Source organism: Cervus elaphus, chromosome 14 (genome assembly GCF_910594005.1).
Source record: "Cervus elaphus chromosome 14, mCerEla1.1, whole genome shotgun sequence".
NCBI classification, from domain to species: Eukaryota; Metazoa; Chordata; class Mammalia; order Artiodactyla; family Cervidae; genus Cervus; species Cervus elaphus.
The window spans coordinates 47,951,768-47,979,334 of NC_057828.1; the positions used below are offsets into that span (position 1 = coordinate 47,951,768).

The 27,567-nt window shown below is 52.1% G+C and overlaps 1 protein-coding gene across 8 annotated transcripts in view; it reads right to left on the reverse strand.

Moving 5' to 3' along the window:
• The window catches only part of LOC122707548 (calmodulin-binding transcription activator 1), a 659,030-nt gene that overhangs the window by 273,945 nt on the left and 357,518 nt on the right, over positions 1-27,567 (reverse strand). For all 8 annotated transcript variants that reach the window (XM_043923115.1, XM_043923116.1, XM_043923113.1 and 5 more), the window contains exon 3: positions 3,301-3,372. In XM_043923115.1, coding sequence (XP_043779050.1) covers positions 3,301-3,372 — 72 coding nt within the window. The remainder of the gene's footprint in view (positions 1-3,300; positions 3,373-27,567) is intronic.

Below are 27,567 nucleotides of genomic sequence, written 5' to 3' on the forward strand. Positions count from 1 at the left end.
AGCCAGGTCACAGGGAAACTCCTACCCTTCCCTCACTCCTGCTCCCGACCCTCTGCTTCTAGCTGGGGCAGGCCATGCAGGCTCTGACATGCTGGCCCCTCCCCTGTCCTGGTAGCAGAGCATGGTAACAGGGGGGATGTGCTGGCCCCTCTTGATCTGCACTGGGCACTCGGGGCAGTCGGAGGAGGCAGGGGGCTCCCTCGGAAAGATGACAGTCTGGTTGGAGAGGAAAACCAGGCCTGTGTGGGTGAGATCCCCATAGTGCTGACAGGCCTTGGAATTATCCATGTCACTTTGAGGATCTCAGAGGCCGGAGTGATCTCGCAGAGGCTGCCTGGCAGAAGATGGCCACTCAGCTGGCACGGCAGCTGCTGGACGGGTGGGGCTGCTCCCAGAGGAAACTCTTCTTTATCCAGAAGCCCTCCTTCCTTCCTTCCTTGTCCTCCAAGCCCCCTTCCTCTGATGGGGGCCCCCACCCCAGCCAGCCTGCTCGCCTGGGCAGTGGGGCGTGAGAGGCATGGCCCGTCTAGGCACCACTGGCCAGCAGCATGTCACGGGTCCCCTAAGGGACCTGCTGGCTTCTTTGCTGCCACATTGGCACCAAGCTCCTCCTTTCTCAGCTCTCATCCCGTCAATGCCCTGACACCTTCACTCCCACCCAAGCCTTTTTCTTGGTAATTGGTGTCAGAGGCAAACTTGGGCCAATTTCCATCTGAGCCAGTGTCTCATGGCTTCTTTCCTATTTAATAGCAGAGAAATTAAACCTGGCCATGCATCATTATCCTGGTGGTGTAATTAGCATCAGAACAACTGCCCTGAGCTGGGCAACTGCCACACTTTCTCTGGGGCTCCACACGGGCCCTGCACTATGCCTATTGTTTTTGGTTTTTGCTCCTTAATATCCTCCCACCCGGGACTGACCTGGCACAGGAGCCCCTCCCCACATCCATGTACATCCTCACTGTGTCACCTGCTTACAGAAATAAGAATGATGCTTGAGGATGCAGAGGAGAAGGTGGAGAGACAATCCCCCAGGGACCAGGAGAGGAAGGCTCAGATCAGCCCTGGAGAAACCAGATCATGTGATCCTGGCCTTTGGGGAGACTCGGGTTCCCTGGCAGCTGAAAGGTAGCAAAGCCCAGATGCATGTGGGTCACCCCAGGTACATGACCAGCACACAGTGGCCCGGACCAGAGCACCAGGGAGGGGAGGGCTGAGACAGAGGAGCAGGATCCCCCCTACTTCTTTTGTGGTCCCAGGAGAAAGGCGAGGGCAGCCCCGTCTAACAGTGAGCCCGCTCCAGGGGCCTGAGTGACTGGAATCCAATTTGGGAAGCAATTGGCTCAGACATCATGGCTGCTTGGAGATGTCTGAGATCACAGAAGGAGAGGGAAGGAGATCCACCGAAATTTTAAAGCCATCGAAGCCTGAGGGAGTGGAGACAGGAGTGCAAGAGAAGGGCCTGGAGGAGAGGGAGCAGCCTGGGAGAGCAGACAGCTGGGGCTGCCGGACGGGCTGGCTGGCAGGAAGTCGGCTCCTCAATGGATGCTCCACTAACAGGAGGGCAGTGGCCAGGCCAGGCAGAGGAAAGAGGTACTCTAATGGGGCCTGAAAGGTACTCTGATGGGGCCTGAAAGCGGAAAACACCAACACGGGACCTGGGGTTGGAGACCCAGGAACGAGGTCACGAGGCTGCTTGGGGTGACAGTGATTCTCTGGCAGCCATAGTGCAACCCTGGGGACAAAGCACATTCCAACTCCACCAGATCTCTGCTCTCAAGGAGGAACCCACACCCCACCCCTGAAGCTGTGTAGAAGACCCTTTGCAAGATGGAGAAATGCCTTGGGCCCATTCTTAGTTACAAGACCTGGAAAGAATCACCCCAGGACCACATTGAAGGTCCCTTTCATAAGGACACAGGGCTGAGCAATTACAGAGGCAGGTGTTACTATGCCAACCTCCAAGGGGGACAGACCCTGGGAAGCTGACCCTGGTCAAGGTGTCGAGGAAGTTGTGTCTGCAAATTAGCACCTCCTCCCTTGGACAGTCTCAGGTGCTACCCATTAATGAACGTACTGAACGACAGACAGTTATTTCTGAGGACCAAAGAGAACAGAAGTGTTTGAAGCCAAGGGGCTTGATTGGCAGAGGTAGGGCAGATCTGATGGGCAGAGGGCTGGGTCTGGGTGTGGATGCTGAGGCTGCTCTGTGCCTAGCAGACATCTTTCAGGCTGCCTTTCCTGGAACCAGCTGCTCTTCTGCACTCCATGGCATTTGCAACTCTCTTCTGTCAGAACGCGTGCCATGAACAGTGGGGCGGGGGGGCTTGCTTTCCTATCTGCTGGACCCCTCCCAAGTGCACCCTTCAGGTCGAGGAGCTCCCCAAACCCCTGGGGCCCAGGCTAAGCTGAACCAAAGTGGATACAGAAAGTAAGACCTATGGAGGGCAAGACCAGAGGCAGCAATTCCTGGGCAGAGGCAATAGCAAGAAGTTGCGGTGGTGATGCAGACAGGGCCCGCCAAGGAATGGGTTCTACAGAGAGCGGCTGAAAATCACAGGACAGGGTTTGGAAAGGACCCAGGTCCAGGCTGACTGGGTGGATCCCTTAGACCCTTCCACTCACATAGCAACACCTTCTACTAGGCAAGAAGATCATCAACACAACCAATCGGCCAGAGGCTGGGCGGCCTCAGGGCAGTGCATCAGCACCATGGACAGAGGATCCGCCAGGCTTCCCTTGGAGCTTCCGGATTGGGTGGCTCCTCCCTCCTCTCTCCACACTGCTCCACAGCAGACATCACAAATCGATTACAGAGCCCCTTCCCCCAGAGCCAGGGGCTCCTGCTCTGCCAACAACTGTCCCAAACAATCCGACAGCAAAAGGTGTGGCTCTGGAAGCCGATTTTACACGCCCGCCGACGACAACGAACCCATGTGAGAAAACAAATACGTGGTTTTCAGCCAAAAGGCTTTTCTCAGTCAGGGGCACGGTGCCCAGCCTTCCCTGTCCTCATTCAGAGGAAACTGAGGTACCCTGGAAGCACCTGGAGGGATTTTATCCTCGCGAGGCAGGCAAGGACTCTCCCCGCCAGAGTTTCTCCTTTTCCTGGTACCTATCATTGCACCGGGCTAACTGCATAGCTGGCCTCAGTGCCACACGCCAACATTCCTAAGGAAAGCTGACCAGGGCGCCTGGGCCGGAGGCCGCCGCACGCAGGAGCCCCGCCCGACTCAGCCCCCTCCGCAGACCCTTCCCCAGTACCAGAGACGGAAGAAGAATCCAGTCCCAGCCACCTACCTGAAGGAGCCAGTAGCACCTCCGGTGGAAGGTGGGGATGATGGAGGAATGGACATAGCAGCCGTACAAGCACTAGGGAGAGAGGAAAAACGAGAATTCAGTTGGAAAGAGGGAAAGGAGGAACAGAGAACAGAGAAGCAGCAAGAAAGGGCCACACACGCTGCCACCACCCCAGGGAACCGAGGGGTGGGTGCCTCCATGTCTGGCTCTAGGCCCAAGGCTAAGGTCTGGTATACACCTAAGAAGCACAGTTGGGACATCCCAGTGGGCAACACAGATGGACAGCTGGGGTGCTCACCCTTGTGGGGTCATGGGGACACGTGGGAACCCAGATAAGCCAGGGGCCAGGAGAATGCACATATGTGTACATTATGCCCATCACTTTAGGGCGGTTACCCTGGGAGTTACCCTGGAGCTCATGCAGAGAGTCTGCGTTAAGACCCCGTGGTGTTCAGGGAGGGACTGAACAGACACACTTTCCAGACCTTTCCTGGTCAAGGAGAGTCCTCCCTGGTGGCCCTGGCTGGGAGGAGCTTGAAGGCTAGAGGGCTGGGAGGAGGCAGTACTTCCTCAGGCTAACCTCTGGAGCCTGAGACCTCTTGTGAAAACCCCCCACTTTCTGGTTTTTATTTAGTTTTCTATTCATACATGTGCTTGTTGTAAGTATCAACCTGCATCTTTTGCAGATGGATCTGGTTTTAAAAAGCAGCTCGAGGCAGGATGAAGAAGGTGGGTGAGGATTCAAGTTCAGGAACAGCATAGAGACAGGACATGAGGAGGATCAGCTCTCATGGAGCTTGTCTCTTAGATCCAGGTGAGCTGACCAGGACCCGGGGAGGGGCAGCACATCATGTAGTGGGCACTGTGGGGGCCGGCCTGCCAGCAGGGCTGAAAAAAAAGGAGCTAATGAGAACAGTCAGATCCCTCTTGAAACAACTCTCAGAGTCTGAGCGGGAGGAAATTTGTCTTTTCTTTTGGAGTCGCCAATTCCAAATTAGAATGAACTCCTTCTATTTTCCTTGGAGTTCCCCGCTTCCCAAAGCACGGGTTCCAGAAGGGGCAGAAAGAGGAGGCAGGCCACAGAGCCTCAGAGGACGAAGGATGGGAAGGTCTTCCCCTCCCTTCTCACCGAAGTCCCCCAACACCCACACCAACTCTGCAGAGAGCGATGACCGGCAGCTCTGCATTTACAGCTTTCATCAGTTATTTTTCACACCCCCAAAAAGACCAAGTGCAATTTGGTTCAACTAGGAGTCCATTTGAGCCCTGCCTGTCTGATTAGCAGAGCTGAAAGAGAAATCATTTTGGACTATGGGACTCTGGCTGCAAGAAAATCAGATTTCCAATATGTTAGAACTTTTACAGATTGCTGTCAGCTGGGACTTAAGCCCTGTACAAACCAAACAAACAAAGCGGAAATTAATTTAAACGATTCCCTTGCAATTCTTGCCCACAAAATGTGTATTTATTATTAAGAAGGCAATATTCTTTTCTGACTTTTCAGGTTTTCAATAAACTGTTTCTTTCTTTAAAAAAAAAACAAACTATTTTTTTGATAGCTCATTCCTTCCTGCCAAAGGAGCCTCATGTTTGGACAGTTTCTATGAGCGTTTGGTTGCAGTGGAGGAGCAAGCCACCTGCAACTTACATCAGCCCCTTCATTTGGATGCAGCGTGTCCTTGTGGGCAGTTTCATTGCTTTCAGTCAGGCCATGAGCCGGATGGAGGGAGACATAAACTGTTGGGAGAAGTCTCTCCCTTCCTTTGAAATGAAAGCCTCCTTTTGCACTGATCATCCTCTAGAGAGTTTGCAACGACTGCCCCTCTTCACCTGTCTCTTTTTCTTTCCACCTCTTTTCTTTGAACTTGAAAAGAACATGGCGGTTTGCAGCACCATCTGCCCCTTCATTAACTGTGTTCTGTCTGGGTTGGTCTGCAGCATCCTTGCACCAAGTGCTAGGTAATCACCAAGAGTTTACCAAACACCTACTGTGTTTCCCTCCCATGAGAGCACGGCCCCTCTCCCCAGCCATCCCAGCAACCCCGTCTTGGGCACCCTCCCCTACCCTGAACCATCCAGAACCATCCAATAAACAGAGTGATGTTAAAAAGAAAAATCGCCGTTTCTACATCAAGGCTCATGCATTTTAATCAGAGGAACCCTCCGGGCCTCACTCAGAACCTAGTTAGTCTATTTTTAGATGTTACTCCAACCACCCTGGTGATCTGATATCTCTGGTCTCTGCAGATGAGAAGCACGATCTTAGAAAGGTGGGAGAGAGGCACCCTGGACGAGAGCAGCTGTGTCAAATGGCATCGAGGGAGGAAGCTCCCCAGGGAGCCCCAAGGACTCAAGAAGCCTGAAGGCATCAGACAGTCCTGCTGGACAGTGTTGTCCTGCCTAGCACACCAGTCACTCCATAGCTGACTTGTCTATCTGTATTTCCTGGAAGGGAGCTCCTGGCAGGCAGGACCTTTAAATGAAGGTGGCCCATAGTTCCCCCAAACAGTACCCTCAGAACACTGGCCTCGACAGCCTGGTGCAGGGCAAGACCCAGAGACAATACATGTTTAATTTCTGCTTGTGAGGACTTCCCTGGCAGTCCTGTGGTTAAGACTCTGAGTTCACAATGCAGGGGGCTTGGGTTCAAACCCTGGTCAGAGAACTAGATTCTGCATGCCACACCTGAAAGACCTCACATATTGCAAATAAGACTTGGTGCACCCAGATAAATAAATACTATTAAAAAAAGAGGTGGGGACTAAGCTTCAGTTTCAGGGAAAACTGACAAGTGTTGGACAGCTGTCTCGAGGGAGGCTTCCAGTGCCTGGTCTTAGTGAACTAGGGCCGGCAAGGGATGGATTTCAGAGCAAGGCATCCTGCTCATGGGGGGAGACCTGCCGTCCACCTGCTGGGAGGGCTCTCATCCAGCCCAGCTGCAAAGTGGACACCGTCCTCTTCCTGTCTCCTGTGTAGCTGTGAAGGCTGATTTCACATTTCTACTGGAGATTCTGAGGAGCTCGTAAGAACCCCACGAGAAGACACACAGAAAGCGGAAAGTTGCCGAGCTCTGGATCTGGGCTGCCAGTAGAAATCTCCATGTCCTCAGCATAGGAATGTTGTGGGATGCCCAGGAAGGGGGTCCATCGATTCAAGCTGGTTTCGGCAACACAGAGCCATGCCTACTGGCTCAGGTAGGTGGAGCAGACAAGGCGTGAATTCACAGATTCTCTGACCAGCGGGTACATGCCATGCCGGGCCGCCTCACTGCATGCCTATACACCTCGCAACTCCAAACCACCCACAGCCCCATCCTGGTCCAGGCTCCCTGGTCAGTTCCCATGGTCACCATCGTCCTCATGCTGCAGCCTTCCAGCCCATTTTCAGTCCGCATGACAGAGTCATCCCCAAGCCAATCATAGATTAATTGCACACAGCATATCAAATCCATTCCTTTAACCACTAATCAAAAAAGCCATCAAGTTTTTCTGTAGTCATCTGTGTTGTACCAGCTCCTGGTGCTTTTGGATCAGGCTCTGGGGGTCCCTTGGGGGTGGTCCCTGGGGTGAGTTTTGCATTTGGGGGCTGTGACATGATGGAGGGGGAAGAGTTCCATCTGGGGCTGGCGGGTGCTGCTGAGTGTGCGCGTCTATGTGTGTGTGTGAGCTCAAGGGATGAGTGCACCCACGTGTGGGGGTGTTTGCAGCAAAGGACACACAGGGCCCCTTGTTTATGTGCATCACATAAAACAAGGAAAGAAAAAGAGAAAACAACTAGCTATTTATAGGAAATGCAGGCGAACATCACCCTTTAGATGAAAGTAACGTTCAAATTAGTTATACTCAAAAAATTAAGGTATGACAGCTTCCCTTTCACATGACAGTTGAGCAAGGAAGAGTTTTTTTCTTAAATATTCAAAATTGCTTGTGTGACACTATAGACTGTTTTTCCTTTTTTTCCTTAAATAAAGAGGAAAGATACAATCACAGGGGGAAACCAATAGCAGACAAGAACTCCCTTCACTTTGAAATATATGTTTTGGAAAAGGATGTTTCTGAAGGCAGTGTCAGCCTCAAATCTCCTCAAAGGGATTTTTTTTTCCCCAACAGACTCAGCTGCTGGGGGTCCCCCAGGTGCCAGAGGGTCCATCAGGGTTCAATATCCAGTGGCCTTGGTGGACCAAGAAGAAAATGTCTCAGGTGGTGAGATGTTTATTGGTGGGCATTGGGACTGGAGGGTGGGCCCCTTTCCTGTCCAGCTCTCAAAGGCTGCTTCTCCATCTCCATCTCCAACTGTTTCTTTCCAACAGGAGCTCAGCCCCTCCCACCCCCCATGGTTTCTTCCACTCTTGGCTTCTGCTCTAGAGAACGGTTGACTCACTTTTCGCAAGCCAAACCAGTGCTTCCCACGTCCACGTGTTCCCTCGTACAACCCCACACCCCAGGGTGGGCTCCGTCCTCTCCTGTGCAAACTCCACCCCTCCTGAGTCCATCTTAGGTCCTCCCTCCTCCACAGAGACTGTCCTGACACAGCCAGTGGGAGGAATCCCTGGAAATGACACCTATGGAGGCAGGGGGCAGCAGGGGAGGTGGGCTGTGTCTCAGGGTATTAGACATCCCCTCTGCCATCCAATGTTCCCATCAGCATCTCACCTATCACAGGGATTGGCAGACTTTCTGCAAAGGGCCAGAAGTAGATATCCTCAGCCTTGTGAGTCAGGTGGTCTCTGCTATTGCTGCTCAGCTATATGCTGGAGGGCAAAAGCAGCTTAGATGACAGGTAATGAATGTGTCCCCAAACTTTATTTATGGACACTGGAATTTGAATTTTGCATAATTTTCACCTGTCATGAATATCATTCTTCTTTGGATTTTTTCCCAACCATTAAAAAAAAAAAAAAAATGTAAAGACCACTCTTTAACATCAGAGTAATCCAACTCTATGCCCCGACCACTGATGCCAAAAAAGCTAAAGTTGACCGGTTCTATGATGACCTACAAGACCTTCTAGAATTAACACCAAAAAAGATGTCCTCTTCATTATAGGGGATTGGGATGCAAAAGCAGGAAGTCAAGAGATACCTGGGATAACGGGCAAGTTTGGCCTTGGAGTACAAAATGAAGCAGTGCAAAGGCTAACAGAATGTTTTCAAGAGAATGCACTGGTCATAGCAAACACCCTTTCCAACAACCCAAGAGACGACTCTACACATGGGCATCACTAGATGATCAATACCGAAATCAAATTGATTATGTTTTTTTGCAGCTGAAGATGGAGCTCTATACAGTCAGCAAATACAAGACCTGGAGCTGACTGTGCCTCAGATCATCAGCTCAGTACTGCAAAATTCAGGTTTATATTGAAGAAAGTAGGGCAAACTACTAGGCCATTCAGGTATGACCTAAATCAAATCCCTATGATTATACAGTGGAGGTGATGAACAGATTCAAGGGATTAGACCTGGTAGAGTGTCTGAATATCTATGGATGGAGGTTCATAACATTGTATAGGAGGCAGTGACCAAAACCGTACCAAAGAAAAAGAAATGCAAGAAGGCAAAGTAGTTGTTTGAGGAGGTTCTACAAATAGCTGAGGAAAGAAGGGACGTGAAAGACAAGGGAGAAAGGAAAGATAAACTCAACTGAATGCAGGGTTCTGGAGAATAGTAAGGAGAGATAAGAAACCTGTCTTAAATGAACAATGCAAAGAAATAGAGGAAAACAATAGAATTGAAAAGATTTGAGATCTCTTCAAGAAAACTAGAGATATCAAGGGAACATTCATGCAAGAATGGGCATGATAAATGACAGAAACAGTAAGGACCTAACAGAAGCAGAAGAGATTAAGAGGAGGTGGCAAGAATGCACAGAAGAAATACACACAAAAAAAGGTCTTAATGACCCAGATAACCATGGTGGAAACCTAAAAAAGGTCAATTTTCATTTCAATCCCAAAGAAAGGCAATGTCAAAGAATGTTCCAACTACTGTTGCACTACAATTGCACTCATTTCACACACTAGCAAGGTTATGCTCAAAATCCTTCAAGATAGGCTTCAGCAGTATGTGAACTGAGAACTTCCAGATCTACAAGCTGGCAGTTTCGAAGAGGCAGAGGACCCGGAGATCAGACTGCAAATATTTATTGGATCATGGAGACAACAAGGAAATCCCAGGAAAACCTCTACTTCTGCTTCATTGACTATGCTAAAGCCTTTGACTGTGTGGATCACAACAGACTGTGGAAAATTCTTAAAGAGATGGGAGTACAAGATCACTTGTCTCCTGAGAAACCTATATATGGGTCAAGAAGCAACAATTAGAATTGGACATGGAACAATGCACTGGTTCAAAATCAGGAAAGGAGTACAACAAGGCTGTATATTGTCACCTCTGTTATTTAATTTATGCAGAGTATATCATGCAAAATACCAGGCTGGAAGAATTACAAGGTGGAATCAAGACTGCCAGGAGAAACATCAACAATCTCAGAAATGCAGATGATACCACTCTACTGGCATAAAGTGAAGAGGAACTCTTGATGAGAGTGAGAGAGTGAAGAAGCTGGCTTGAAACTCAACATTCAAAAAACCAAGATCATGGCATCCAGTCCTATCACTTCATGGCAAATAGAATGGAAAAAGTGCAACCAGTGACAGATTTTCTTTTCTTGTGCTCCAAAATGACTGTAGCCATGAAATTAAAAGACATTTGCTCCTTGGAAGGAAAGCTATGACAAACCTAGACAGTGTGTTAGAAAGAAGAGACATCATTTTACCAACGGGGAGCCAAATAGTCAAAGCTATGACTTTTCTAGTAGTCACGTATGGAGTTTAGTTGGACCATAAAGAAGGCTGAGCACTGAAGAATTGATGCTTTCAAACTATGGCACTGGAGAAGACTCTTGAGAGCCCTTGGACTGCAAGAATATCACATCAGTCCATCCTAAAGGAAATCAGTCCTGAATGTTCATTGGAAGGACGGTTGCTGAAGCTGAAGCTCCAATACTCTGGCCACCTTATGTGAAGAACTGACTCGTTTGAAAAGACCCTGATGCTGGAAAAGATTGAAGGCAGGAGGAGAAGGGGACGACAGAGGATGAGATGGTTGGATGGCATCACCAACTCAATGGACATGAGTTTGAGCAGGCTCTGGGAGTTGGTGACGGACAGGGAAGCCTGGCGTGCTGCAGTCCCTGCAGTCGCAAAGAGTCGGACATGACTTAGCAACTCAACAACAACAACAACTGAATATATTACACCTCCCCAGCATCATCCACAGGAAGCTCAGAGGACCTGATTGTCTTTCAAACTGGACTCAGTAGTAGAAGAGTGTTTGGGGGGCCAGAGTGTGACATGCATCACCTAAGTGTGAGATCAACAGACACTCGGGCACCGTGCTTGGCATGGAGGATGACCTGGCATGTAACAGGTGTTCACTGAGAACAAGGCTTCTTCTCTTGGTCAAACATCTTCATTTTATGAACTAAGCAGAATTCAGTGAAATAAAGTAAAGGCAGCTGAAAGCAGTCAGAGCAGGACTGGAGAGGTAAGCTGCTTTTCATCCCCATGGCCTTGATCACCTACGAAATTTCTTCTCTGGGCAAGACCTTTGCATTCTGCTCTTTGGGGGCTCCCTCCCACAGGAGGCAGGGAACCCCCAAAGCCAAGGCCTGCTGTCGACCTCCTCCTCTGGGGAAACTTGAGCCCAGAATCTTATTCTGTGGACTGTGGGAATGCACATCCCTGGCATCACGAGATAGGCCTCTCTAGAGGAGGGCATCACAGTTAGGAGAATTTGTTCAAATTCAAATTACGCAGAATGAAACAAACTAGAAACTAGAAATTCCAGTTCCTTGGCACTAGGCTCATTTCAAGTAATCACAGGAGTCAGTGGCTCCCCGTCATCATGGAAAGTTCTATTGGACCCTGAGGTTCCAGAGAACATGAGCAGGGGCCCAGTTCAGAGATGCTCAGTGGGGCCCCCTAGAACCTGGGATCCCTGGACCCAAGATTTGGAGAAACTATGCTCTGGGGGAAGAAGTGGAGGCTGGGGTGTTGGGGGGCAGCTCCACTTTGGGGGGCTGGAATGTTTGATGGTTGGTGCTCACAGTGAGTGAATCCCTGAGCCCCTGTGTTCAACACAGAAAAGCTCACTCCCCAGCTTCTCCCCCTGCCTCCTGTCTCCCCACCAAAGCCTCCTTTAACACAGAGATAATACCTACTGTGTCTCCAGACTAGGGTGTTTACAGCAAATCTCCATCTCTAATCGTCTTTATGGGGTTTCCCAGGTGGCTCAGCTGCAAAGAATCCACCTGTCAGTGCATGAGAGGCAGGTTTGATCCATGGTCAGGAAGATCCCCTGGAGAAGGGAATGGCTGCCTACTTCAGTATTCGTGCCTGGGAAATTCCATGGACAGATGAGGCTGGTGGGCTACAGCCCATGAGGTCACAAAAGAGTTGGACACGACTGAGACTGAGCGACTAAAGGACAACAATCCTCCCTATGAGGGTGCCCCTGCCACCTCCTCTGCAAACAGTCCTGCTCTAGCCCCCAGCAGCCAGGCCACCAGCAGGGGTGGGAGCGAGACCTGGGTTAGGCTTGTGGCCCACATGCCTCCTCAGTGGCCTGGTCTCAGGTCCCCCAGTGGCCTCGCCTGTCTCTCCCTGGGGAGATGAATATCTCCACAAGGGAATCAGAGTACAAACAGATTTTAAGTGCCTGGTTTATCTCACACTTGAATCTGATGCCCACATGACAAAAATGAATAGATTTAAGATGTGTCATGGTAAAGGGGCTTCCCAGGTGACTCAGTGGGTAAAGAATTCACCTGCCAATGCAGGAGATGCAGAAGACATGCATCCCCTTCCCCTGGAGGAGGGCATGGCAACCCACTCCAGCATTCTTGCCAGGAGAATCCCATGGAGAGAGGAGCCTGGCAGGCTACAGTCCATGGGGTCGCAGAGAGTCAGACACGAGTGAAGTGACTGAGCATGCACACATGATATAAAGGTGGCAGAAGAAAAAGAGATAATAGAAGGGAAGGGAAAATCCACCAAGATGAATAATTCATCCTGCTCTGAAGCAATGACAAGGCAGGGCCATTCATCCAGAATATTCCAGGTAGGGCAGATGAATTTTCCAGTTCCAGTGTCTGATATGGTAATGGCCACACTCGGAAGTCACCTGGGTTGGGCTGGGCCTCGGCTCCCATGTAATAGGAGGGCGTGTAAACCACACTCCATATTGTCTGCTCTGTGCCTGGCCTGCACCCTTGCTCCAGGACCTTCAGTCTTGTGGTTTAGAGAGAGGATTTGGTTTGTATTAATCTAAGATTAGACTAAATGATTCAATTCGCAGGCTGCCTGCAAAACTACAGGGCCTCCGAACTTGTTAAATAGCGAATTGCTTTAAAATTAGTTTGAGCTAAATGGATTGCAGTCTGATTCGGCCTCCGGGGTTGGGTTACAGGAGAGACCTGGAATATTAGATCATCATTGACTGGGCTTCAGCCCCACGCCTCTCCTAAGACGATCTCTGACGGCACCTCCCAGAACCCAAAGCCCTGTGTGCAGATGTGCAAATGGGGTCTCAGAGATGTCAACACCTTGTCCAGGGTCACAGAAGTGTGTCCTCAGAGCTGGGGGGATTGAGGGGCAGAGAGAAACTGATGTGGGGACAACAAACTGCCACCCCTCCCAGATGGGCAGCGTGCAGGAGAGAACAGGGTAGTGCCTGGCAGGCCCAGCACATGTGTGACCTCGCCCCATTGTCCTGCAGGAAGTGCCTGTGAGCCCCTAGTCCCTGGAGACAGGAGAGACCCCCCCCCCCCAACCCCAGGCACCTGCACTGGCGGGAGCTCAGAGGAAGGGCACATAGGATGGGGGGGTGGCACCTTGGACAAGAAGAAAGCACCATGGAGACCCTCCAGGTGGGGGCTCTGTTGGGGGGAGGACAGGTGGGCTGTAGCCTGGGGGGAAGGAGGGAGGCAGTGCCTCCCACCCCCACTTCAGGCTTCATGGCCCCTGGGTCTGGGTGGGGAGTGGCAAGAAACACAGGCAGTGGATCTTGGAGAAAGGTGCTCAGTTTTCACTCTGGAAAGTTCTAGGCCATCTTCACAGCACAGGCCCTTTCAGTAGCTATGAAGGAACCTGAAGAGGAAGTGAGGGGCAGAGATAAGGGATGAGGGGATGCTGTGTGTTCTGGGAAGTCCCCTCACTTCTGGCCTTTTCCAGGGGCTGGAGAGGAGACAGTCCTGACCTGGGGCCACTGCACAGCATCAAACCCACCTGCCTCCGCTCACCTGGGCTGCCTTCCCACGGGGGAGGCTAAGCATTTGCAGGAGGAACCCATCTAAATTGAGCTGCTGCCGCCTAACCATGACATGAGTGAGGAGGGTGATAAAAATTAAATGAATTTTTAGATAAAAAGGCATAAAAATCATGTTTAAAGATATAAATAAAATTGCTTGGAGCTTCAGCTTTATTGTTTTTGGGGGGTTCCAGGATTAATAAATTAGTGGGCATAAAATGGAATAATGGCTAAAAATTGATAACAAGGTAAATTTGGATTTAGGGAAGGAGTTGATCTGAGTCATGAATCTCCAGCTGGAGACCAGGGCAGGTGGGAGGGGGCCATGGGTTTAACCCTCTGTGGTCTCTACCAGCGTCTGTTCCCATACGTGACCCCAAGGGTAGAGCCTCGGCCGGGGTCTGTCCAGGTATTTGGCCACTCTCACCTGCCCACTTTCCCTTCTCCTGGGGACCCTGAGCTGGGTCTGTGGGCTCCTCTCCTTCTCCCCATCCCCAGCATTTGTCAAACTGCTCTGGGAAACCAGGTCACCCAGGGCATTTCTGTGTCTCAGAAGTCCCTCCTGGCACCTGGTCCCCAGGGCCCCCACGAGGGTGTTCATTCACCTCTCTCCACACTGGGTGTGCCAGGCAGCACCCCCTACCCTGCCAGCAGCAGCAGGAACGCCTGTCTGTCTCTTTCTCCCTCTCCTCCTCCTCTCTCTCTCTCTCCCTCTCTCTCTATATTCTGATCTGGTTACCTTCCCACTCTGAAGTTCCTGTTCTTTTAGCCTGTTTCACTGTGTCTGGGCTGTTTTTATCCCAAATACTTCCTAAGAGTACTGGGCATAAATAATAAATAAATAAAGTGAAATTTCCTCTCTCTCATCAAAGTGCATTGCTGAGACCTGTTTCTTGGAGCCCGGCCAGGTGGCTGGACTGGATCTTGAACGTGGTGTATACTGATCATGGCCTCCTTCCCCTGCTCTGTCCCTCCCTCCCCTGCCCCCTGCTTCCCACCAGCGGTTTCAGAGCCCCTGCATTGCCCACGGGCCCCCACCTGCTCCAAGTGGGGACTCTGATGAGAAAAATGAACTCCCATGAGGAATTCTCTGTCTGACTGGTGTTCCCCTTGCCCACCGACCTGTTCAGGCTGACACATCATAACTGGATCTTGCCGGTTTTAGGGTATGTGGTGACTGATTAGAGGGGAGGGTCACTGAGCCTCTGTAAGGGGCCAGGGGCTGCATCCATGGTGCTGGAAGTTTTCCGTGTGCATTCCCGGGTAGCTGGCCTTGCCCTTCTCATCTTGCGTGCCTTGGTCCCCTGTTTTCAGAAGGGAGGCCACCGGGAGCCCACCCCATAGCCCCCAGAAGACATTCAGAGGCTAAGAGGTGCCCAGAACTCGACTGGCCCTCTGATGACTGCCCTGCTCAGCACACGCGGACTGGCACTTTGGCTGTAATTACCGCTTCGCTCTGGAGCCCGCTAGAACTCAGCTCCCAGCGCCGCCCCATCCAGGCACCCGTGACACCATCCTGGTACCCAGGGCTCCCTTCAACACACGCAGCCGCTCACAGCCAGGGAGTCCAGGCAAGGAATTCTTGCGTAAAGCAGCCGATGGGGTTTTGTTTATTACGAAGCTGGAGGAAAACGCCAGGACTCTGTCTGGCTATGTTAATGCAAGGCTGGGCTCCCTGCCAAGACATTAAGTGGAATCGAATTCCTGAAACCAGCTTTAATCAGCAGATTTTTAAGGTTAGAATTACTCTCTCCTCTCAAAGCCTTGCCAAGGTTAATTCGGGCCTGAGAATGCAGAATTAATGGGCTGGACAGAGGGAATTGGCCCTTTCCCGATTTTTCCTCAAGTTCACAAAACATTCCTACAGGAGAGAGAGGGCAGTGGGTCAGTGCCCAGCTGTGCAAGGAGCTCCCAGCATCCGGAGACGGATCAGGGGTGGTGTCAGAAACTCACAAATCAGAATCACACCGATGGCTGGATCTGGCCGAAGAGAGCTGCCAGGATGGGCAGGGAGTTGGGCCCACGAGAAGCTGAGGGACCCACCAAGCAAGGTGAGCTCAACCACACCCTGGCCCCTGGAAACAAGTGTGCTGAAGACGTCTATGGACCTAACAGAAGCAGAAGATATTAAGAAAAGGTGGCAACAATACAGAGAAGAACTGTACAAAAAAGATCTTCATGACCCAGATAACCATGATGGTGTGATCACTCACCTAGAGCTAGACATCCTGGAATGTGAAGACAAGTAGGCCTTAGTAAGCAGAAGCATCACTACGAACAAAGCTAGTGGAGGTGATGGAATTCCAGCTAGGCTATTTCAAATCCTAAAAGATGATGCTGTGAAAGTGCTGCACTCAATATGCCAGCAAATTTGAAAACTCAGCTGTGGCCACATGACTGGAAAAGGTCAGTTTTCATTCCAGTGCCAAAGAATGTACAAACTACCACACAATTGCACTCATCTCACACACTAGCAAAGTAATGCTCAAAATTCTCCAAGTGAGGCTTCAGTAGTACATGAACCGAGAACTTCCATATGTTCCAGCTGGATTTAGAAAAGGCACAGGAACGAGAGATCAAATTGTCAACATCCGTTGGATCATCAAGAAAGCAAGATAGTTCCAGAAAAACATCCACTTCTGTTTCATTGACTACACTAAAGCCTTTGACTGTGTGGATCACAACAAACTGTGGAAAACTCTTAAAGAGATGGGAATACCAGGCCATCTTACCTGCTTCCTGAGAAATCTGTAGGCAGGTCAAGAAGCAACAGTTAGAACCAGACATGGAACAATGGACTGGTTCCAAATTGGGAAAGAAGTACGTCAAGATTGTATATTGTTACCCTACTTATTTAATTTATATGCAGAGTACATCGTGAGAAATGCTGGGCTAGATGAAGCATAAGCTGGAATCAAGATTGCCTGGAGAAATATCAATAACCTCAGATATGCAGATGATACCACCCTTATGGCAGAAAGTGAAGAGGAACTAAAGAGCCTCTTGATAAAAGTGAAAGAGGAGCGTGAAAAAGCTGACTTAAAACTCAACATTCAAAAAACTAAGATCTTGGCATCCAGTCCCATCACTTCATGGCAAATAGATGGGGAAGCAATGGAAACAGTGACAGACTTTATTTTCTTGGGCTCCAAAATCACTGCAGATGGTGACTGCAGCCATGAAATTAAAAGACGCTTGCTCCTTGGAAGAAAAGCTATGATGAACCTAGTCAGCATATTAAAAAGCAGAGACATTACTTTGCCGACAAAGGTCCATCAAGTCAAAGCTATGGTTTTTCTAGTAATCATGTATGGATGTGAGAGTTGGACCACAAAGAAAGCTAAGTGCTGAAGAATCGATACTTTTGAACTGTAGCATTGGAGAAGATGACTGAGAGTTCCTTGGGCTGCAAGGAGATCAAGCCAGTCAATCCTAAAGGAAATCAGTCCTGAATAATTATTGAGAGGACTGATGCTGAATCTGAAGCTCCAATACTTTGGCCACCTGATGCAAAGAGCCGACCCATTGGAAAAGACCCTGAGGCTTTGAAAGATTGAAGGCAGGAGGAAAAGGGGGCAACAGAGGATGAGATGGTTGAATGGCATCATCAACTAGATGGACAGGAGTTTGAGCAAGCTCCAAGAGATAGTGAAGGACAGGGAAGCCTGGCATGCCACAGTCCATGGGGCCGCAAAGACTCAGACACTACTGAGTGACTGAACTGACTAAACTGAAGATGGTCTCAGAGCCTCCCGGAGCCCCCTGCCCTAGTGTGACATTCGTTGTTCAATCACTATGTCGTGTCTGACTCTTTGTGACCCCATGGACTGCAGCACACCAGGCTCCTCTGTCCTCCACTATCTTCTGGAGTTTGCTCAAATTCATGTCCATTGACTTGGTGATGCTATCTGACCATCTCATCCTCTGTCACCCTCTTCTCCTTTTGCCTTCAATCTTTCCCAGGATCAGGGTCTGGAGAAGGAAATGGTAACCTACTCCTGTATTCTTGCCTAGAGAACTCCATGGTGGCATTTAGCAGCCTATGAACATTGCCTACACCACTTGTCTCCCTGAGCATTGATTTCTTGATCTGATCCACATCCTTCTTGGGACCGATGGTCTGGGGGAGGACATGGGTGTTGGAGCCAGACCTGGGTTGGAAACTCACCTGTATGTCTGGAGTCATAGGACAATGACTAGGGTGGGCTGGGGTGGAGGTGGGATCAGGATGGAGTGGGTGACTTTGAATCTCAACGTCCTGATTAGTACAAGACAGATGGACAATGACCCCAGTCCTGCAGGTTTATTGGACTATGTGTGTTCAGTTGCTCCATTGTGTCTGGCTCTTTGTGACCCTATGAACTGTAGCCCACCAGACTGCTCTGTCCATGGGATTCTCCAGGCAAGAATACTGGAGTGGGTTGCCATTTCCTTCTTGTTGGACTGAATGAGGATTAAATGACAATGTGTGTGCAGTGATGGACACATAGGAGGTCTTCAGTAAACACAGGTTCCCTCGGTTTCCCCAGGTACGCTCTCCTTCTGCCATCTCAGGGTGCTCTTCCACACAGATAACATCTCACCTGCCCTCCTCCCTGGGATCACAGAGGCTCTCCTTCAGCTGTCCCTGACAGCTCAGGGCAGCTACATGATGGAGACCCCACTCAGGTTGTGTGTGGGGGCATCACCCTCATCATTTCTCTCCAACTTCCACAAATATTCAGGGCTCATTTTAAAATAAGCAGCAGAGGCTGAGCTTCCTAGAACTGGCCAAAATGGACATGGAAGAAGGAGGGGCCAGAGTCAGGAACTCCGGAGACCTGGAGCCAGAAGTCTGCCCCACAGGGATGAGTGCTAAGACCCTCCTGTTGGCTGGGGGAAAAGTCGGGTCCTCTGGGATTCTGTCCAGGTTTCCCTTGACATTCCCAGTTTTCCTCAAGATGGGCTGGACTGGCCTTTATGGAACAGATCACATGCTAGGATACACTCCTTCACTGGGGCCTGGCTATGTGGGGCAGGCTGCATGGTCAGGGGAGGCCTGGGGGAGCAAAGACCCCACAGCAGTCCCCAGGGCAGACAAAACTCCTGCCTGCCTCTCCTTCTCTCTCATAAGGTGGGGGCTTCTGCCCCTACAGCCAACCCCCCTCTCCTGCCTGTAAGTCTGCTCTGTAGGCATTGCCTTCTGTTCTGGAGGGAGGAGGGCAAGGTGGCCAAGGCCAGACTGCTGCCCTCATATCAGGGACCACCGCGTGGAAGAGGCAGTGCAGGGTCAGCAGACCCCCAGGGCACACCTCGGAAATGGCCCCACAGAATCTTCCTCACCCATCACCCCACCCCAAACCTGGCAGCTCCCTCCTGTCAGCCCCTCTGCTCTGCCTGTGTGAACTTCTTCACCTGGCTGGCTTCACAGCCCCCCGCCCCTGCACCACAGGTAAGACTCAGCCCCTTCACTACTGTGAATCCAGAGGTGGCCAACCCTCCCTCAGGATAAAGGCCCATTCACTGCCTGCCCACTGCAGTCTGGGTCCCACTTACTCCGTCTCATTTCTCAGCACCCACCACCCCATACTAGCCCCTTGAATGGGAAGTGTCCACTGCTTCCTCAGAGCCTGGCAGTGCCAGGTGATAGCAAGGCTATTCAAACATCTCTCGGAACCTTGAAAAAGAAACTGTCCTGTTCCTCAAAAAGCTAAACGTAGAATTAGCATACAATCTAGCAATTCCGCTCGCAGATACATGCCCAAGGAACTGGAAAAGATTCTCAAGCCAGCACACGTACACTCATGCTCATGGCAGTGCTCCTCAGGAAACAGTCACGTGGCCATCCATGGATGCACAGACAAGCACGACGTGGCACAGTCACATAAGGGGTGTGGTTTGGCCATAAAGAGGAATGACTAGTGATACACAGTACAGCTTGGGTGAGCCTCAGAAACAGTGCTCTGACAGAGAACCAGACCCCAAAGGTCACAGACCGAATGATTTCTTTTATAGGAAATATCCAGAGCTGGCAAATCCATGGAGTCAGAAAGCAGATGGGTGTTTACCAGGGGCTGGGGCTGGGGGCTGGGGAGTGATCACGGGCAAGTACGGGGTTTCTCTGCGGGCGATGAAGATGTTTTGGAACTAGACAGAAGCCATGACCGCACAACACTGTGGATGGAGTAGGTATCTCAGAATTGTCCATGTAAAAATGGTTCATTCTTGTGGACACAGTAGGGGAAGGAGAGGGTGGGACGAATAGAATAGCATTGAAACAGACACATTACCAGGTGTAAAATAGATAGCCAGTGGGAATTTGCGTATGTCAGGGAGCTCAAACCCGGTGCTCTGTGACAACCTAGAGGGGTGGGGTGGGGTGGGAGGTGGGAGAGAGCTTCAAGAGGGAAGAGAGATATGTACACCTGTGGCTGATTCATGTTGATGTTTGGCAGAAACCAACACAGCATTGTAAAGCAATTATCCTCCAATTAAAAATAAATACATTTTAAAAACCCGTTCACTCTAAGTTCTGTGAGCTTCACCTCAATTAAAACAAACTAAAATAGTGGCCCAGGCACAGACACGGAGCAGGGACCCCACTGCACCCCTTCCCCAGGGCCACTGCCTCAGCTCCGGGACCTCAGAGGATGGAGGACAGACCGACCCACCTGTGAGGGCACCTGTCCAGTCGACACACACTAGCTGAGCACCTAGGCATGCCGGGCTCTGTTCAAAGAGCTAGGGGTTCCATGGAGGGCTGGACAAGGCTGACCCAGCCTCTGGGGCTCAGGTCCTGGGGTGGGGGCTGGGCCACCCTCTCTGGCTGGCTGCCCAGCACCTGCTATCTGGATCTCAGCCCCGAAGTCGAGCTGCCCTGCCTCTCTGCATCTCTTCTCCATCACTTTCTGAAAGGTTCGGCTGCTCAGAGAGGCTGTCCCCTCCTCCTGGGTGTGATGTGACCATCTATATCCCCTCTGCTGACCCTCCACCCCCTTATCCTTCGCCTGCCCTGGCCTGGTAAAGGAGAGGGACCTGGAATAGCCTGTAGTTGGGACCTGGCTGAGAGGAAACCAGGGTTTCGGGGGAGGAACATGGGATGTCTGGGGGCAGGGACTCCTTATGCTGGAGCTCTGTGGGCTGAGGGTCGGCCCAAACTCAATCCCCTACACCAGCCATGCCAGGAGCCTGCACAGAGAAGGCAGACAGGCATGGAGGCCTTCCGCCCCTTTGAAAAACTTAAGGAGGTTTGGCCTCCTGTTCCTCTATGCCTCCTAATCCTGGCACTGAATGTTCTAGAAAAGCTGTTTGGGCAGAGGACTAGAGGAGGAAACATCCCTCAGGAGATATGGAGCCTAAGCTTTGGAGAAGGAGGGGTATCCTGCTGTTGGCACCTCCGGGGTGGGGTCCAGACACCCTTGGGCAGTGCCTCGGCAGGGAGGGTGGCCAGCTGGTGCTGGTGAGGCCCACGCACGGTGGAAACCAGGGGCTGAGCTGCTCTGGACAGTCCAGGCAGCCGTGGCTGCTCCACATACTGTGATCTGCAGCCCTGGAAACCCACCTTCTGAAAACCCGCCCTGTAGGGTCTAGGAGTGCAATCTGCAAGAGAACATTATGTAAACGTCTCTGCCCTGGAAGGGGGCAGAGGAGGGCAGGGGGCAGACTGGGACTGGCTCCTCCCTTGAACAGGCCACGGCAGGAGGACGATCTCCCCGGACCAGGAGTCTGAGCACAGAGACGGGGGGATCTCAGGGCTCAGAGCTGTGTACTTAAGTCTAGCAGTGGATCCTCCATCCATTAAAGCCCTGCCCTGCCAGGACCTCTGTAATTACACCTGCTTCTCCCAAGCACGTGAGTGCCTTCACCAGCTTCCCCCATCTGGGGAAATAACTGATTGTCTTGAAGCCTCAGGAGGGAAGTTCCCCGGGGGTGGGGGCTGCAGGCTGGATTCTTACTGTGAGATGCAGACGCCCTACATTTAGCTGCTCCCTCTGGGCCTCACGGAGGGGCTCTTGGGCGGGGGAGGGGCTCTCCCCCCAGCCCTGCATTCTACCTGCCTCCTGATGGATCTTCGGGCTTGAGAGAGAGAGAATGCAATATTTTAAAGTGTGTAATGACATGCAGGCTGCATGTGGTACAAATTTCCTGGATGTGTAAAATGGGAAAGAAACAGGTTTTCTGTCGCCTGCAACTATTCGGCAGCGTTAAAATATGACTCTTTGGAATCCAATATTCTGCTAACCTGCACAGGGCAGTATTGAATCTTGCAGGCAGTTGGGGGAATGGGGGGGGGGGGTGGGGAGCGCGTGGGGGCACTCACAGCCCCAGGCACCTGTGGCTAATTCAATCCCACCTGTCTTCAACTCTGCATCTGTGCTGCCTGCGAGGCCAGTGGGCTGCAGTGGTTCCGCTCTCCCCGACCATGCTCCTCCACTCGAGGCAGAGCTGAGGCTTCGGGGTCCTGCTTTGCTTCCTGCTGCCGCTGCTGCGAACAGAACTCTTGTGTGACATCATACTTTGCTGTGTTCTGCATTCAGCTCAGCTACTGAGGTCATCTCTCTGGGATTGTGTGTCTCTGGCCACTGTTTCCTGAGCAAGTAACACTGCAGCTGGCTCACAATGGACACTCAAGGGGGGGAATTAGCATCCATCCCACTTGGAGGATGGCTCAAGCCTCAGAGGAGCCAGGACTTGTCCAAGTTCACAGGGATTCCGCCCCAGGGCTTGCTGGGTAGCCTCAAAGCTGGTGCTGAGTGGCTCCTGGGCCGAATGGTGGGACTTCACTCTTAGTCCGTCTCCCCAGGCAGAACCCATGGCCTTACGGGTCATGTGCTGACAAGGCCAGAACTGGGACCACTGCCCTGTTTCACCCCTTAGCTACTTCTCCATTTCAAAGCGTGGAGTCAGAGGCCTTTCTCAGCCAGAAGCTGCTCTGAGAGAGGAGGCGGCGTTTACTCAGGCCTGTTTTCTAGGAGAAGAAAGAGGCCTCGCAGTGGAGGGGTAGAGCTCGGGGGTGGCCTTGCCTGTCCTAGGAGCACACTGGCTGCATCCTTGCTCAGCCCAGGGGGGCCGGCCTGCCTCTCCCGCTGCTTCTGTCTTCCCTGATGAGAGGCGGGGGTCTCATGTTGGGGAAAACGCCAGTGGCCACCTCCCCCCCTCCCAGTTTGGGTGCAGTTTCAGGTTAAGAAGCCCGAGTCCCATCCTGATGAGAGATACAGGCTGGCATCCATCATTTCAGCAGCCCTGTGGCATCCAGAGACCCCACACCCCTGGACAGAGCCTCTTCAACAGTTTTCCTTAAAACCAGGTGAACCAGCATCTTCCTTCAGGCCATTGCCCTGAGCCTCTGGCCCCACTGTTGTCACCCACCCCCTGGTTCCAGACAGGCCACACTGAGATCAACAGTCACACAGCTTACTGCTTTCTTTGGGGAAATGTTTTGCTTCTCTACCTTTGAGCCATTTTCCATCCATAGGTGGATGCAATAGCAAAACAGCCCAGATGGCAGAGCAAGCAGGGCAGGCAAAGGCCTGCCAAGGGGCCCCATCCCCACCCTGGACACAGAGTGCACCGCCTCTGCTGGGGACCTCAGTCGGGTCAGCCCCACCCCAAGGTCAGGCTCTCTCCCAGCACATGGGCCTTCCTCCAGGACATGTAGGCTTGAGAACATTCCCGATCCACTGGAGCATGGCATCTTACACCTTCCTGTCTGTGGGCATAAGGAGCTGAGGATGGAGTGCTTACAGCAGGAGGCCTATATCTGAATTCTGCTCCAGGGAGCCCCTGCCCCACCCCCATGCCTGCTGCTGGTGAAGGAAGCCTGTCCATCCTTGCAGCCCCTCCCCAACCAGAATGTGAGGGCTGGGTGGGGGGCGAGGAGGGAGCAGGGGAGGTGGGGGAGGCCTACGCCTGGGTACCTGCATTCTCTATGCTGAAAATACCTGGAGCTGGTGTGAGCTGGGAGGGAGAAGAGGATAGCACAGGTGATGGGGCGGGGGGAGATCTGCTCACCTGCGGGGGGACTCGGTGACATAGGAAGTTGGTGAGCTGTTACTGAGAGCATGGGTTCTGGAGTCAGGCTGGCCTGGGTATGAACCTGGCTTCCTTGTACATGTGACCTTGGGAAAACAGCCTAGCTTCTCTGAGCCCAAGTGCCCGTGTGGAGGGAGGGGGAGAAGGATTGCTCTAGCCGACAACCCTGTGGATGCTGGCCTGGGGTCAGAGGGCAGCCCCGGAAACCTGGCACTGAGTCCTGCATCAGCCCCAGCCTTTGACCCAGGAAGCAGGAGATGATGGGGTCTCTGCCCTCCAAGTGCCTCACATTCAGGTTGGAGAGGCTGTCTGAACCCCCAAACCACTCAGATGGATAAGAGAACCCAGGGGTGAGAGGGCCCTGGCACCCACCAGGCCAGGCAGAGTCCTTGCTATTAGCTGAGACCCAGACCTGGGGAGGGGAACTGGTCTGTGTTCCCAGTGCGCGTTGAGTGGAGGTGAGTGGAGTCCAGGCCCCCAGCCCATAGCCTGGCGCCCAGCCCCCTGCCCCCAGCTCTGGAAAGGGAGATGTGGGGGAGCTGGAAGGAGGCAGGGTTGGGGAGGGGCTGCAGGGAGGTTGGGGGCCTGGGGGCAGAGGGAGGCTCAATGTGGGCCTTAAGGGGGGGCATTGGTATTGCTGGTAAGCAGTAGGGGCTCTGTAGCTGTGAGGTGGGGGTGGGAGGGGGTAGGAAGGGGGTGGAGGCCCTTGGCCCCCAAGCCTTCAGGAAGGCTCTGGGTGGGGAACTGTGAGCGCGGTATCCGGTGCTCACCCCCTCCCACTTAAAATCCTAAGACAGCCCACCCTCCACCATGACTGGCTTAGTTTCCCCGCTCCTCCCCTCAGCACCCAGCCATCCATGCACAGCACAAGCTCTCCCAGAGCCTGTCTTGCAGAGCAGGGTTCCCTACCAGGGATGGCTTTGCCACCTCGGGGACACCAGGCGGCATCTGGGGCCATTTTAGGTGGGCATGACTTGGTGTTGCTGCTGGCACTTTGGGGAGTGGGGGATGCCAGGATTGCTGCTACATGCCCTGCAGGGCTTGGACGGTCCCCGCCATAAGAGGACCCAGCCCGATACTCAGGAGCTCTGAGACTGAGTCAGCCTGCTGCAGAGCCCCCTGCAGACCCCAGCACTTGCCTGGGAGGCTGGACAAACAGCTTCTGGGGACTTCCTTGATGGTAGAGTGGTCCACGCTCCCGATGCAGGAAGACCTGGATCCATCCCTGGTTGGGGAATTAGATTCCAAAAGCCACAACTAACATCCCATATGCTGCAACTAAAAGATCCCACGTGCAGCAACGAAGATGCCATGCACCACAACTAAGACCGGCATGGCCAGATGAATTAAGAAAGGAAAAAAGGAGGGAGTTTAAAAAAATCGCTGGCCACAGAGAACTATTTATATCCCTCTTTGGCAGACCAGGGGCTGTCTTCCCTGGTGACTCAGATGGTGAAGAATCTGCCTGCAATGCGGGAGACCTGGTTCGATCCCTGGGTTGGGAAGATCCCCTGGAGGAGGGCACGGCAACCCATTCCAGTATTCTTGCCTGGAGAATCGCCATCGACAGAGGAGGCTGGTGGGCTACAGTCCATATGGTCGCAAAAAGTCGGACATGACTGAGCAACTAAGTTTCTGCTCCCCCACCCCACTTTGGTAGACCAGATGTCTATTCAAGGAATGGCAGGAAAGTGAAAGTCAAATTGTTCAGTTGTGTCCAATTCTTTGTGACCCCATGGACTGTAAGCCACCAGGCTCCTCCGTCCATGGGATTTCCCAGGCAAGAATACTGGAGTGGGTTGTCATTTCCTTCTCCAGGGGATCTTCTCAACCCAGGGATCGAACCCGGGGGCCTCCCGCATTGCAGGCAGACACTTTAACTTCTGAGCAGGGCCATGGGCAATTTGGGGAAGCTATGGATGACAGAGGACGATATGGTTGGATGGCTTCACTGACTCAATGGATATGAGTTTGAGCAAGCTCCGGGAGATGGTGATGGACGGGGAAGCCTGGCGTGCTGCAGTCCATGGGGTCACAAAGAGTCAGACAGGACTGAGTGACTAGACAATGACAAATAGAGAAACACTGTTCCCCCCCCCCCCGCCCCGCCCCCGCCACCACCACCTCAGCTCCCAGAAGGGACCTGGAGTGTTTCCAGCCCAGCCACTAGTTTAACAGAGGTTCTTTTCACAGCACCTCCCAGGGTGGGACGGCTGGATCCCACAGCTGGAAGAGGCCCCTTCTGAGGGAAGATGTTCCTCTGGAGCCTGCAGAGGCAGCCCCTAGAGGAGAGCCCCACCAACCCAGGCTCAGCTTCCCCTGAACCACTAATCCTACAAGAACATGACTGTGGATGTCGCTTCATTTCTCCTCAGGCTCGCATACTCCATCAGCCGACCCAAGACCCTCCCTGGAGGGCGCTTCCCGCCTCAGTCCTTCTTGCCCAGTCTCCTCCCCATAAGCGGGATTCCCCATGCCCGTGGGAACAGTGCCCCAGGCAGATTCTCACCCTTTCTGATCCTCTGTCAGGCCATGCAGCTTTTGTGATCAAATATTGTTATATTTACCTAAGGATCTGTTAGGAAGCAATTTTTGAGATGATGAATAATTAATGCAATATTTAAATATTTAATAGGAACTTTTTCGAACCTGACTTAATAATCCATGTCACAGGGAGAGGGAAATGGGGGACGTCTTTTTAACATTGTCACTTCCTCTAGTCCTCTCTGAGGTTTGCTAGGATTTTTTTTTCCCACGGCAGAGTTTTAATTATACTCAATATTCCGGAGAGAAATTCTTTTCTCATTAAAACTTAACTCTTGCCGACAGCAAGGTGAGCAGGTGGGCGGAAGATGCATGGAGTCGGAAAAATGTCTGGAGTTGAAAGTACTGAGGGATCATCTACTCATGAGCTTGACACCTTCATTTTCCAGCAGAGGAGAGTAGGACCTCCTAGGTAGGGCCAGGCTCACCCGGATGTGAACCCAAATCTTTGGACACCCAGACATCAGGAGCCCCATTTATGACAGCATCTTGACTCCTAAATATTTGCTCAATTCATAGCCTGACTCCCACCCCACTGGAGCCAACATAGTTGGCTAGTTTACACCTCCAACCTCAGGTCCCTTCATTCCTAGCCACTGTAGCATCAGCAATTTGAGATTTTGATCACTTAGCAGGTGACCTCAGACCTTCTTGGAAGACTTAAAAAATTCAAACCAAGTGCCAGATTCTTTCACGTGAGGGTAGGTATGACTGAAGGTCATGCGCCTGCTGAAGCCAAGTCTTTGCCAAGTCCTGAGTGCCCCGCCATCTCCCTGGTTCCCTTGGCATTAGGCAGCCTGGGTCAAACAGTGCAAAGGCAACTAAATCTGTCCATCATGCAGGATCTTGGGTCCAACCCCTCGGATCCAGGTAGGGCCTACCCCAGTCCAGGGTTATCTGGGGTAATTCGCTCTGGGCACTCACCCCTACAGGCCCCTCCGGCCCAGCCTCCAGCTCCCCTGCGGGTGGTGGGCACACTCTGCTGCCACCCCCCCACACTTGGCTCCAACCACAGCTCCCACAGGCTTCCCTTCCCCCAGCCCTGCCAGCATCTCACTTCTGCAGTCTCTTCTCAGGGCAGCAGTCTTCACTGCTTAGATCATTCTAGAAGGCTCTGGTTACCTCCTTCCCGTTCACTTCTCAGCCCTTTCTCTGATCTCCGTCAGCGACACATCCCTCCATGACCCAACTGTGCAGGTTGCACCAAACCCCTCCACGTTCCCAGTGAATGCGGGCATACCTTCAAAACCCACTCAGACGTTCTTTCCTCCTGGAAGGCATCCATGCCCCTCCCACCTGACACTTAGACCTAATCACTCCTCTCTTTGTGCTACAGAGGTTGCTGGAACATGCTTTCATTAGGGCAGATTCGTGGTGCTAGTGGTAAAGAACCAGCCTGCTAA